Raw genomic sequence first — 13,749 nt, 5'->3', positions numbered from 1 at the left:
GAGTTGTCACGTTTTGTTGTATTGTATTGTTGTAAATTAATTAACTGTCATTTTTACTGTACATTTACCGCAAACGATGGTTGGATATTATTGGGATGTTAACTTTTCCATTCTTGAAGTTTCATTGTTTTACTGTTTTGCTAAAAGCTATAGCCTGCCTATTTAAATATAAGATTTCATATTTCTCAAATCAGTGTCAAACTGCAGGTTCCAGTTGTGACAACTTACCCCATACAGTCTATGTGTAATGATATGGGTTCATAAAAGGACAAGTTGTGGTAAATGAGCTGTAGCTCACCATGGCAAAAATGGTGGAAATCTTTTTCGTAGCCAAGACTTTAAAGTATCAGGCAAAAATATAACATAATAAGTGTGACAACTATAGTAGCATTGTTAATTCTTGCACAGTGTAGTGCAGGCCAATTGTTACTCACATCAGGCCATAGGTAAATTCAGTGACTCAATCGTATAGTATCTTGTTTCAACGACTGTCAATCCTGTAAAGTGCTGAGTATCTTGTTCCTGAGTCTGAGCATAAGTGAGATGCTTTACCTTTGGCAAACAAGAGGAAATAATTAAAGACACTGCCTTTGCTATACACACACAGGCTTTCTGCAAAGAGGTGGGGACACGGCCAAATGTGCTGGCTCATGTTCTGCAATGTTGTACTGTGTATCCACTAATTGAATTGTCCTACGTAAATACAGCTACTGGGTCAGTTTGACCAACATAGTTTTGTTCATATAGGTAACTGGGAAAATGTTGCAAAATTCTGGTAAAATTATCTGCAAAATGATCGAATGTTGATCATTTTATTGGAAAAATTTTACGCAAGAGAAAGCCAGAATCATAACTGGTTTAGTTGTTTACCAGTTGAGATCTGAGAAACTGATTTGAGTTCAGTTGTTACTGTAAATCCTCAGTGAACTTGAGTGTTCAAAATAAAAATATAGAGGTACAGAAACATGGAGACAATAAATATAAACCACACATACTGTACAATGAGTCTGAGATCACCAGTGAAAACTCTTCTAATTATTAGTTTTTTTTATTTTAGTTAGGTGCTTAAAGGGAAAAATATAAAATATTTATTAATTATGAATTAATTTATTTGTTTTGTATATATTTTTTAATAGCTACTAAAGACTTTTTAATTATATTATTATTATTGTATTATATTTTAACACTGATTTTCACTGAGGTCTCATGACTTATCATAATCATGATATCTTATCATGATACACCATAATCAGATTATAGGATATTTCTGGAATTGATAATTCGCCTCAGATATTGAACTGATAGGCCTATTTATCAGCAGCGCTCTTGAGGAAATTCCTCTTGGGAAGCAGGAATTATACTGGATCAGTCGGATGTCCCATCATTACAGTCATTTGAAATGGTTCTCTTGGTCACATGACTTTACACGGATCTGCATTTGAGACTTGTGCTCCATTCATACTGAGACTGAGTCCTTGGAAGGCGCCAAAAAGAGAGTTGTCACTTTTGGTGGGGGTCTTGCTTTTTATGTTTGCCCTCTGTACAGGTGCCTGGAAAACGTACATACAGGCTACTATAAGTTAGCCACTGTATTCTGTTGTTTCAGCAAATATAATTTTTAAGTGAACACAAACGTACCTTCGTGAAGCGGTGTGGGCTTCTGTAATGTGCCCTCATCGCGGTTCTTTCTGCGTTCTTTTGCGCAAATTTGACTTGCCTCAGTTTCCTGATCGGACAGAATGCAAACAATTACTTTTTAATTTAAGCCATAAAGATTAGCTAATAAGTGTCCAATAATTTTATAAACGTGTTTTTGTACCTTTCCCTGTTCAACTCCGCTTGGTAAGTCCTCAACCAGGATGAGTCGTGTGCTGTCTGACCGTAGCAGCAGGGGGCGCTCTTCCGGCGGACGGTTTTGCCTTTCCGGCTAAATCCATCCTTATCCCCGGTCATGCAGCTGGTCAGCTGTCGGAAAGGGGCACACAGGGATTTCTTCACCACTGCATCCATCTCTCCTTTAGCGTTTCTTAATGAACTTGAGTCTTTCCCAAACAAAGTGATACTAATGTTCAAGATTGTAAAGAAGTGTATTTCAGCTACTCCAGTGTCGTATGACACCTAGAAAACCTATAAAAATAAATGAATAAATAAACAAATCAGATAGACCAATCAATTTATAGCAAACAAAAATACAAAAAAAGGAAAAAAAAATTATGTTTACGTATGCATCTTTACATTTAAAAAAAAATTAAATCAAAATAAACAATTTGAATTTTAAATTAACAAAATGTTCACAATTCACAATATTACTATTTTTACCGTATTTAATAATAAATGCAGTATCACTGAGCATAAGAGACTTCATTCAGAAACATTTTACAAACCCTATATATCTATAGCCTACTGTATTCATTGTGCAAATATGCTATTTACATTTAATAAATGTAAATAGCAGGGGGAAGTCGTGGCCTAATGGTTAGAGAGTCGGACTCCCAATCGAAAGGTTGTGAGTTCGAGTCCCGGGCCGGCAGGAATTGTGGGTGCGGGGAGTGCATGTACAGTTCTCTCTCCACCTTCAATACCACGACTTAGGTGCCCTTGAGCAAGGCATCGAACCCCCAACTGCTCCCCGGGCGCCGCAGCATAAATGGCTGCCCACTGCTCCGGGTGTGTGTGTGTGTGTGTGTGTGTGTGTGTGTGTGTGTGTGTGTGTGTATTTCGGATGGGTTAAATGCAGAGCACTAATTCTGAGTATGGGTCACCATACTTGGCTGAATGTCACTTCACTTTCTCACTTTTTCTTTTCACTAATAATCACATCTACACATATCACGTATCTACTAATGTACAAATAAATAAATGCATCCATTAATTAATAGCCTATAATAAATAATAGCCTATTAACTTAACTTATTATATTAATTCAGTTAATCAATTAATAGTAACAGATAATTAAAGTAAAATAATATAACATTACTACATTTGATAATCAAATTATAAGTATATAGTAGATAAAATAACAATCTTAAGTTCTTAATTTAGCATAAAGGCCTGACATACCTGACATTTGCTGAAACTCTTCAGATGTATGTGAATTTGAACCAACCTGACGCCAAACTCAGGAACTCTCTGTTATCTTTCCAGCAGCAGTCTGGATGAGCTCTATGTTTTTAAAGCCAGCTCCCTCCCTGCATCTGTCCCAGCTAATTCCCAAATGACGTAATTGTTTATAATCACATTAGTGATGGCGGACATTTCACAGTCATGATGTTGCTAATATCAGTTTAATCACAACTATGTGTAAAAATCTATATTTTAGGAGGGTGAAGCTGACCAACTATTTTCTTTAAACTTACAGCAACTTAAAAGTTTGAAGAGAAACACCTGTTGTATGATTATTGATCTTAACAGATTAAGGGTAAGATCTTTCCTGCCAACAGATGGGAAGGTAGGAGGGAAAACAGACGGAGGAGCTTACAGACAACATCAGATGAACGTGAATGAAGTCAGCGTTGAAAGAAAAACATTTTTAACATCAACAGCTGGTACACTCCTCAGCCTCAAACAACCTCTAGTTCACAATTTGACAATACAACATTTTTCAAAATTATATTATTAGTATATTATTTATCTACTAATACATTTTATTTGGGCCATAGTGACTTTTTTTTGGCACTCTTTGGCAAATACTGTATTAAGGTTGCATGTTGGGTATATTGTTGTTTTAGTTTGTCTGTTTCTCACTTGACAGTAGGCCTGGAATGACTAAATGACTGTAGTAGATTACGTCTGCTAGAGTGATGCTTTCTAAATAAAGCTGGGTGGATGATCAGAGAAACGGTGCTTGTATTGTAGAAGAGCTTTACTGTGGTTGTCTTCACACTAAGCTGTGCTCTTTAAATCTTTTGGCAATGAAAAAGAAAAAGAGGGCCAAATACAAATACATCTCTGGATTCTTTTATTCTTCCATCGTTCATAATATTTTAGACTTGACGTGTTTTTATGTTTTATACATTCACATATTTTTAGAATCTCTACCTCTTTATAATTAGTTTTAAGGAATGATGAATGTTTGCTGAAGATTTACCTTAAGTCCATCCGAGATGTAGATGACTTACAGTAGTTTATTCATAGGAACAAATTTGGAGAAAAAGCATAGCATTACAGCACTTGCTTACAAGTAGATCCTCTGCAGTGAATGGGTGCTGTCAGAATGAGCTGAAAAAAAAACTGCTGATAAAACAGCACGAGAATCCACACGACTCCGTTCATCAGGTGAAGGGAAATCAATCATTAAGGGGTTTTAACTTTTTGGACAAAAAAACTAACCCTTAATCCGAAAACAAAGAGGAAAAAGGAAATTCACCGTTGTCCTCTCACATCAAAGTCCACCAACAGATTTGTACAGAACTGTTTAGTTGTTTATTTATTTGTAAACCGTTATTGATCTGTTCATATTTATCTCCTAATTCAGAGAATTATGCTGATGAAACTGTGACTGTTTCAAACACAGATCTTTTTATTTCAGTAGACATTAACTGATGGACTGGAGTCATGTGGAATATTGTCATGTTTTTATCAGCTGTTTGGGATCATTCTGATGGCACCCATTCACTGCAGAGGATCCATTGGTGAGCAAGTGATGTAATGCTACATTTCCCTAAATCTGTTTCCAAGAAAAAATACAAATCTACATTTTGGATTTCCTAAGGATGAATGCAATTTCAGTTTTGGATAAACTATTCCTTTAAATGCATGCCTCATATCCATCTTAAATATCAAGACTGCATGGAACAGTAGTTTAATTTTTAATACTCAGATCTTCAAATGACTCCAAAGGGATGTGTTTTCTAAACACAGAAAACTGCAAATTCAATGTTTTCTATCGAGTTATAAAACCAAAGGCTGATAATAAAGTGCAGAGTTTCATAGCATTCAACTCTAGTTAAACACTGCACTAACACCCAATTAAGTGCCAAAATTTTAATTTAAATTCAGCAAAGTATATCATCTACACACATACAGTCAATATAGAAACAACATTTAAAGAATGATGTGATTGTAAAAACATTTGCCTAGAGAGCCGCTGTGAAAACTTTCACAGCAAGCAGACAGGCCCTTTATTCTAGTCACAACATATCTATTTGTATTTACAAATGTATACAGACAAATCCATACAAAGATACAAAATGAGATGTCTGGTTCACTAAATAAATACTGTAAACGTGTGCCGAGGGAAACAATCACCAGAACACTGCTGGCTCTGTTACTCTGCGTTGCGATGCATCGGTGATTACCAGCGAAGGGCTAAAATGCACAAAACAGATTTGCCCGATAAATAACTACATTGTAAGAGTGATGCGGTTTTGTCAGTTACTTTGGAGCGTTACGTTAATGCTTTTCCCCCCGTATCAAATACATTTTCCTCTGCTTACGGCTGTCCAAAAATATCATTAGCCACAATTGGCTGGAAGAACTGAACTTGAAGGGAGTATTTATTCAAAAACCCTTCAAATGTCCTATCAATCACACATGCATGACACTTTACTGGGATCTTCTAGATGTCCCAAGCTCCTCACATTCTCCCGCTGCACACAGAGCTGTTCTCACATTATGGGAAGATGACTGAGAAATCATATACTTCTGCTTTATTGAACTTCTCTTGCATTAGAAGACTTTATGAAAAGTCAGTTCAGCTCCATGGTATCTCTCTTGGCATGCCAGTCCTCAGGGTTTTTTGGCGTAAGACGTTGGTTGAAGACATAGGTCACTGTCACCGACTGATGTCACGGTTGCCCTCCCAGCTCTTGCAGGAGCTCTGATCACCGCTGCTGATGGTGCTCTGAAAGAAAGGATGTCTCAGGGCTGCAGCCAGAGTGAGACGCTTCGTCGGCTCGTACTCCAGCATGGCCTCGATCAGATCGAACAACTGGTGATGCTCTTCAGCTTCAGACAGAAGATATCTCTGAGAGAGAGAAGGACCATAAAGAATATTGTATGAGAACACTGACATCTGACCACCCAGATTTATATGCACATTAAAAAACCTAATTGTGAAAATGTAAAAAAAAAAAAAAAAAGTGTCAGAATACTTAAATATTCAGGCCTGAAACTTTGTTACTTACCCGTAAAGGTTTGCAGTTTTCTCTGACGTATCTTCCTGCTGAAGAGTTCTCGTCCCAGTCCAAACGTCCACGATAAAAGTATTTCTGTTTCCTGTGGGGTGGAGAGATCACTTTAGCACAACCTGCTGCACGAGTAAGAAAGAAAGACATGGAAACTATACTTTGAAGACAAGCTTTAGAAAATTACAATCAGTGTCAAAAAGGTACCTAGTCTTACGAATCATACGGGAAGGAACAGGGCCTGAAATTCTCTCCATCATGGCTAAATGCTCACGATTATCATGAGTCTGAGAAGCAAAAAACTACATTAACATGAATAAACATTACATAGTTTGACTCTTAATACATTTAGATATGTTTTGTCAAGATTCACAATACAGGTGCAACACATCTGTGAGATCTGTGTGTGCTTGAGAAAGAGCGCATTAGAGAGCGCATCTGAGGTCAGTGTGTTAATGGCAGGTGTTTGGCTTCAGTGAGCTTATGTGGACACCACTAACCCTTTGGTCAGAGACTATCTGATCTTAAGCTGCTTAGTGAGCATAAGAATGGTAGACTGTGTAGATCTGCAGTCGGTACTCAGAAAGCTGGCATGAAAAAAGAAGTAGTGGAGTTAGATTTTGTACCTGGAAGAGAGTGAAGCCAAGGTAGTATTCAAAGAGTATGCAGCCTATACTCCACACGTCACACGGCTGACTCCAGCCCAATTCTGCAAGAAAAAACAACTGGGTTTAATATTGAGTTATGGAGTCATCTAATGGTGACATCATGTTACTGCATCATAACCAGGAAACTGTACAGTATATTTAGTCAGCAGGAAGTGTGCAAACTGTTAAGGTCGAAAGTTACAAAAATGTGAATAAATCGCAATTATGAATCTCTGCAAGGAGTGTAGGTGCATTAAACCTATACATTAAAAGCGGCACATCTGCTTTTAACATTTATAATAAGAAATGTTTCTTGGGCAACAAATCAGCATATCAGAATGATTCCTAAAGGATGGCGTGACACTGAAGACTGGAGTAATGATGCTGAAAATTCAGCTTTGCAATTACAGAAATAACCAATAACAAATAATTAGCGTAGCCTTGGCTAGCAAAAGAGACTTTCAAAAACATTTTAAAATCTTACCGACCCAAACATTTTTATATTTAGTTTACATACAAGCAGGAGTACCCACTAACTTATTTATATTTATAGCAAAGCAACATATTTTTATAAGATGATATTTCAGAACAGATTAAGGTTGGGTATAAGCTTTCATGGCAACCAGTCTTACGTTGGACAATTCCCTGCAGTCTGTTGAATGAAGTCATTGTGGCCTCCAGCTGGCTCTAATTAAATTCTTTGTGCTGGAAAGGAAGAAGCTAATCTTTCTTTCTGCAGCAATTAACTCATTCTTGTCCTGTGACTCAAATAGCCACATTTCATGCTAATACCAGTTATTTTGTTAAAATTTACATTCAGAGTATTGTGTGCTGCTAAAACATGCCGTTTGGTCATGTCCTTACCTAGAATAACTTCAGGTGCTCTATAGTGCCTGGTAGAAACAATAGTGCTGTGATGCTCGTGGTCAAATGTAGCGCTGCCAAAATCCACCACCCTCACCGACGTGTTCTTCACAGTACGCTCATCTCGCTTCTACCACAGACAGAAAGATGAGGGGCATCAATTATCATGCACTTCCTTAATTTTTTCTTTTAATCTATGTTAGTGGTCAACTAAGAGATTTTTCAGCAGCTCATGCTAGAATGTTAACATGCACACAAAAATAATGACAAACTCTTTCATTACCTTCTCCACATTGTATGTGATTGTGAAGTCAGAGTTGACAAACAGAATGTTTTCTGGTTTCAGGTCTGTGTGGGTCAATTTGTTTTCATGCAAAACTGCAAATAAGGAGAAACAGAACAAATCAGCATATTCATAAATACCATGAGTAGGACTGGCCATTTAATACATAGCAAATGGAGTCCAACTTCAATGAGCTTTTTGAAATAGTGTGTTTACTTACACTTGACAGCTAGGCACATCTGGTAGGCCATGTGACGCACTTGACAGATGGAGTAGGGCAGGTAATTGTTTTCTTTGAGGAAATCAAAAGTGCTGAGAGCCAACAGCTCAAAACTGATACACATATGGCCATGATAGTCGAACCAGTCAAACATCTGAACACACAGACTAAAAATCGAGAAAAAGAATTACCAATACTGTGGTCTTTAGTATACCTCAAGGTAAGTTTGCACCTAGATGCTCTTCAATTTTAAGTACTGCATATGTGATTGCTCAAAACATGCTAAATTTTGTTAAACATTAATTTCATAAAGTTTCTGATCCAAACTCACTTCTTATTCTCAGGATCTTTCTCATTGATTCGTTCCAGTACGTTGATCTCTAGCCGGGCTGCCTCTTTGTACTTCTCCACATTTTTGATGATCTTCAGAGCGATGTGTGCTCCACCCCTTAACCAAGCAGAAGAGCATTAATTCAAACACCGCAGTTTCACTTCTGTCAGTTCGCTTTTTAACTGCCTACAAGATTGAAAAAAAAAAAAAAATTATAAGCAGTAAAGAAATTAACTACATTGATTAATAGATTTCTTGTTTCCTGTAGAGTGACAAATAAAACTACTGGGAAAAGATGGGATGGTTCTTATTTTTCTGAATATTTTGTTAAAGGAACCATAAGCCCATAAGCCCTTGCTTTTCTTGCTGCCTGTAATTATCACACACTGAATTTCTGGCCCCAAGAGCAGATATTTCCCAGCCTAACAACTAGACAGATATTTTAACAGCCAAGCAACAACTTTCATTTGAAGATCACACCATGATGGTTTTGTAATAAAGCAGCTGATTGGTTGCCAAGTGATGACGCTCACCTGCGATGATCAATACATTGCATCACCCTCCCGAAGGTGCCCTCGCCCAAAGTGCTGGCAATCTCATCTAAGAGACAAATAGAGGGAAAAAGATGTAGAAAAGGGGAGGGGAGATGTAAAGACAGCAATTAGACAGCGTATTTAAAGAGGCATCCTAAACAAGCTTCCTAAAATCACATTTTTAACCAAAACGATCTATACGGGTTAACCTAAAAAAAAAAAAAAAAAAAAATCTGACAAGAGGCAATATGAAAGGTTTGAGGTCTGGTCTGAAAAAAAAAAAAAAACGGCAAGTTTTTTCCAACAACAAAAATAATCTACATTTCTGTTTGAAAAATGGAATGGATAAATACAATAAAATTCACTAAACGATTTTAAAACTATGGGACTGCTTTAAGCTAATTCATAAACAAAAAATTACTGTATATTCTATGAAAAAAAGACATGCACAGCGACTATTGAAATTCTGCGATTGTCACAGAGCAATCTAATCATTAAATCTAAATGACTGACAGCCTAGGCGCAATGTGAATCTTGACCAGAATAAAACGCACATTATGGAGACGTGGAAAAGCTAAATCTTGGAACCTGGCAGTCAGGATCATAATTCTACACAGCATCACAATCACCCCAACCCCACTGAAAAGAATAAAATAAATAAAGGAGCTACTAAAGACATGTTGGACATGCCTTCCCCCTTGCCAGTTCCGGCAAAAGGGGAGAACATTCTACGACAGCGTCATCATCACCACCAACATCATGATCATGACCTCCTGCCCTCCCCTGTGTGTGTCTGCTGTGTGCTGGTACTGATAGGGAGAAAGGTTACGATATAGGAGTAGAGGAGTAGTAGTAGTAGTGGCAGTGTGTACATCTCTCTTGCAGGACGTCGCCACTCCGACAGATCAGGTGACCCTCCTCGTCGTCCCTCACACACAGTGCCCTCGTCCCGCTGGCACTCCGCTGCTTCGGCCACGGTCACAGGTCAGAGGTCACGCCACGACCGCAGAGGGAGGAGGGGAGGTGGGCGGAGCGGGGAGAGTGGAGGGGGGCAGCCGTAGCCATGGCGTCGAAGATGAGCAGTGTTGTAGTTGTTGTAGGTAGGTTTGGTGGTCATGGGGCGATTCGTATGACACCACGTGAGGAGATATATATAACGATAGGGATATAGTGCAAGGGATCAAGTCAAAGATAACATTTTACCCCTCCCTTCTTGCTTGCTTGCTTTCAAACTCCCCTCATCCCTCTGCCTAGCAACCCTGACAAAAAGTCACAAAAAGCAACCTGCATCAACATTTACTCATAGAAGAGCAAGTGAGTAAAGGCATTGCTAATTCACAACTATTACATCCATAACATCTCCAAAGAAAATGTTGCTATAGTGGGAGACTGGAAATAAGATGAAAGAGAGCTGAAATTATGAAACTTATTTTTGACATCTAAACTGTGTGAAAGAGTTATATAGGTGTGCAGATACAGCAAGATAAAGAATCGATGATAGATATGAGTTATTAACTACGGAGGCTCTCCCAACAAAGCTATTCACTTCTTGTATTAACATTAATGTATACTAAATTGAGCCTCGCTATTTAATCTTACAGATGGGGCTAACACTGAAAGCCAAGACTTGGACTATCACTATCAAAAAAGACAAAACGTCAACAAAAAGAACATAAAACAAAGGAGATCATACTTACCCAATCCTGGGGCTGTGGAAAAGAAAAGCATTATGGAGAAAGAAAGACAGGAGCGTGTAGAGGTAGAGATAGGAGAAAGGCTTTGGGGTGGGAAAGAGCAGGCTCGGGTATTGAAGTACTCACCGAGGACGATGGGCTATAGGACCTGGTTCTACGCCGCCTTCGTTTGTGCTTACGCCTGCTGCCTTTCCTCCGGTACGAGTCCTCGCGCTGCCGGTCGTGGCCCCCGCGGTAGTCGTAGCTGGGCGAGGCATCGCGGGAGTAGTAGTTGCTCGGCGTCCTGTGTTCCCTGTCGCGATCCCTGTCCCGGGTGCAGGTGTGGTCCAGGCGCCGATAGCTCTCGCCGTAGTGTCTGTCGTACGGCCTGCGGTCTGAAGAGCGGTTGTCATAGCTGGAGAGAACATACGTGTCATTTAACACTGAATTCCTTCCAGGTGAGCACGGCATACTACCTGGTTTTGAATTAATATTCATTAAAAAATTATAATAAAATATATAGGATTTGACACTCCAAAATGAACCTCAGATTGCCATGTTATCAGTTTTAACATTCAACATTTTTATTTTAAATAAAGTCTAATGCATACAAATTAAGGGTCTTCAAATTTGAGAAATGATTAATTTGCAATTAAAAAAAAAAAGTGGCAAAGGATCTACTGATTATATCTCATGTAGAACTACTAAATGCAATAAAAGCACCATACATTAATCAGATTAAAAGAATTATATTAGTGCTCTCAAATTTAATTAATTTGGATTAATCGCATCCAAAATAGGTTTTTGTTTACATAACGTGCGTGTTCTGTGTATATTTATCATGTACATATACATACACACTATATTTAATATATACACATGCATGCAAATGTATTTATATACAAATAATAAATGTACACAGCACCCACACACAAAAATTAATGTAAATAAAACTACAGTTGAAACAGGATTATTTGAAATATTACTACAAAGCAATTCAACTTTTCTATTTGAATATATTTTACAAAGTAATTTATTCCCATGACACCATAGCTGAATTTTCAGCAGCCATTACTATAGTCTTTTCAGTGTCACATGATCCTTCAGAAATCACTCTAATAAGCCGATTTTGTGCAGGAAACGTATCAATGTTGATATATAAGAATATTATAATTATCTTAATTTACAGCACAAATAAACTGAAAGTGTGTCAATTTAACGTTCAATATTATTCTTCGGTTTAGTGGAAATCTGCCTCAATTGCTGTCAGCTTGTATCTTTTTGAGCGGAGTAAGGCATCAAGCACTGGTAACCCATGCAATTTGATCAATGCTTCCTCAATCATACCTCCTGGATCTGGCATAACCGGCATCCTGTCTGTGCCCTCTCCCTCTCCTCTCACGTTCACTGCTGGAAGAAAACGTGGGTGAGCGGCGATGCGGATGTTTTCTCCCTCTGTCTCTGTCCCGCTCACGATAACGATCTTGGTAGTTGCTGCGGCTGGCCCTCTCCGAGGACGAGTACCGTCTGGAGTGCGGCATCTGCTCAAGGTACAAACAAACATATTAAGATAAACAAGAAAAAAAAAAAAAAAAAAAAAAAAAAAAAAAATTATATATATATATATATATATATATATATATTTATTTATTTTTTTTTTTTTAAACGGTCACTGGAATCTCTTTAATATTTTTTATATGTAACATTAACATACATTTTTATCTTTGAAGTAAGACGAGAACCCAGCATAAACACTTGAATGGTTAAAAAAAAAAAAAAAATTTAAGTAGAGTAGACTTATACATGATAAAAATAGAGGAAGTGAGAGTGCAATAGCCTGTAACTTTTATATTCAGAAGAAAGGGATCCAAAACAATAACTACTTAAAAAAAAAAAAAAAAAATTAATTTAATATAAACAATCAGTAAATGGAGGAAAAAGTCAAACTGTATCATACACTATTATTCACCCGTGGACAAGTAAAAAAAAGTCCATACGTGGACAGTTTATAGATGTAGGTCTAACTAACAGATCTTAAAACACTTGAAGGACATACATAATTTAACGTTAACACAACGAAATCTGAGATTTTAGATTAATAACAAGTTACTGTGTGTTTTTTATTGTATGGTTAACACACGTTGTTAGTATTTTGCAATACTGAATATTGAGGAGAGGACCACTAAGGGTCTGCATGGAAAACAACTTCTACATTATACATAAAGAACATTGGATTTTACGCATATGTATTATTTTAAATTTTAAAAAAAAGTTACACGAGACTAACGTTAAAGAAGAGTTAAGAAATGAGAATTAAGATGATTATTTGAATATGAACATGTATTTAAACGCGCTAGAGAACATCTAAAATCTGGAAAGAAAGAAACACAAACAGAAAGCTGACGGGTTATAATATCTCAAACTATATCAAGAGCTAGTTATTTGAGCCAACTTCTATATTTAGTGGAGAAACCGAAGAACGAGCTACAAGTAACACAAAGAAATACCGAGTACATCGAAATTAACGGTAGTGATAAATGTGAGCAAATATACAGATGTTTATTACATATAACAACAAGAAAAACGACATTTTCGTTTAAAAGAACGGACAGGCGTACCAACTAGCTTAAGTTGTTATGGTTTTTCATCAATATTTCTTTTACACTTTTAATAACAGGGTATAATAGTCGTCTCTATTGTTATAAAATGTGCGACAGTGTCGAAACATGACATGAAACCACAAAGTTTAAAAACAGCATATAAATACTATATATTTTCGCGCTAACTAGCTGCTCTCTGCGTCGACGGCCATTTTGAGATCTTCTAATCTTCAACGGGCCATTTTCAAATACGTAATTCGACTCAGAGTGGGGCAAAAAGTGACAGACAGTAAAATAATGTTTTGTAATCACCGTTTTAGCGGCCAGCCCTGTGCGTTTGTCCCAAAGAAAATCCGTGTTGACGCTTCGGCTCCAAAATCCTTACTCAAACAGTGAAAAAAAACAACTTCCGGTCCCTCCTCCAACGTTCTTTATACGCGCGCGTGCCGTTTGCGCATCCGACGTAAACACAA

The 13,749-nt window shown here is 37.5% G+C and overlaps 1 protein-coding gene across 4 annotated transcripts; it reads right to left on the bottom strand.

Moving 5' to 3' along the window:
- Window positions 1–4,968: 4,968 nt before the first annotated feature.
- Window positions 4,969–13,729, bottom strand: LOC132145158 (dual specificity protein kinase CLK2-like). Of its 4 annotated transcripts, none has more exons than XM_059555941.1 (13): window positions 13,589–13,729; window positions 12,024–12,217; window positions 10,824–11,091; window positions 9,876–9,969; window positions 9,004–9,070; window positions 8,471–8,587; window positions 8,140–8,306; window positions 7,920–8,014; window positions 7,637–7,766; window positions 6,752–6,834; window positions 6,333–6,427; window positions 6,126–6,216; window positions 4,969–5,965 (listed from the first exon to the last, which is right to left on the bottom strand). In XM_059555941.1, exons 2-13 carry the CDS (start codon window positions 12,215–12,217, stop codon window positions 5,774–5,776), a joined length of 1,593 nt encoding a protein of 530 aa, XP_059411924.1. In that variant the 5' UTR covers window positions 13,589–13,729; the 3' UTR covers window positions 4,969–5,773. The 4 variants fall into 4 exon arrangements, with proteins under 4 accessions (XP_059411924.1, XP_059411925.1, XP_059411926.1 ...); XM_059555942.1 differs by having other exon boundaries at window positions 9,876–9,966; XM_059555943.1 differs by having other exon boundaries at window positions 6,333–6,412; window positions 13,589–13,728.
- Between the last annotated feature and the right edge of the window lie 20 nt (window positions 13,730–13,749).

Source organism: Carassius carassius, chromosome 8 (genome assembly GCF_963082965.1).
Source record: "Carassius carassius chromosome 8, fCarCar2.1, whole genome shotgun sequence".
NCBI lineage: Eukaryota > Metazoa > Chordata > Actinopteri > Cypriniformes > Cyprinidae > Carassius > Carassius carassius.
Note: the sequence above shows the minus strand (reverse complement) of the source record. Positions and strands in the feature narration are given on the sequence as shown.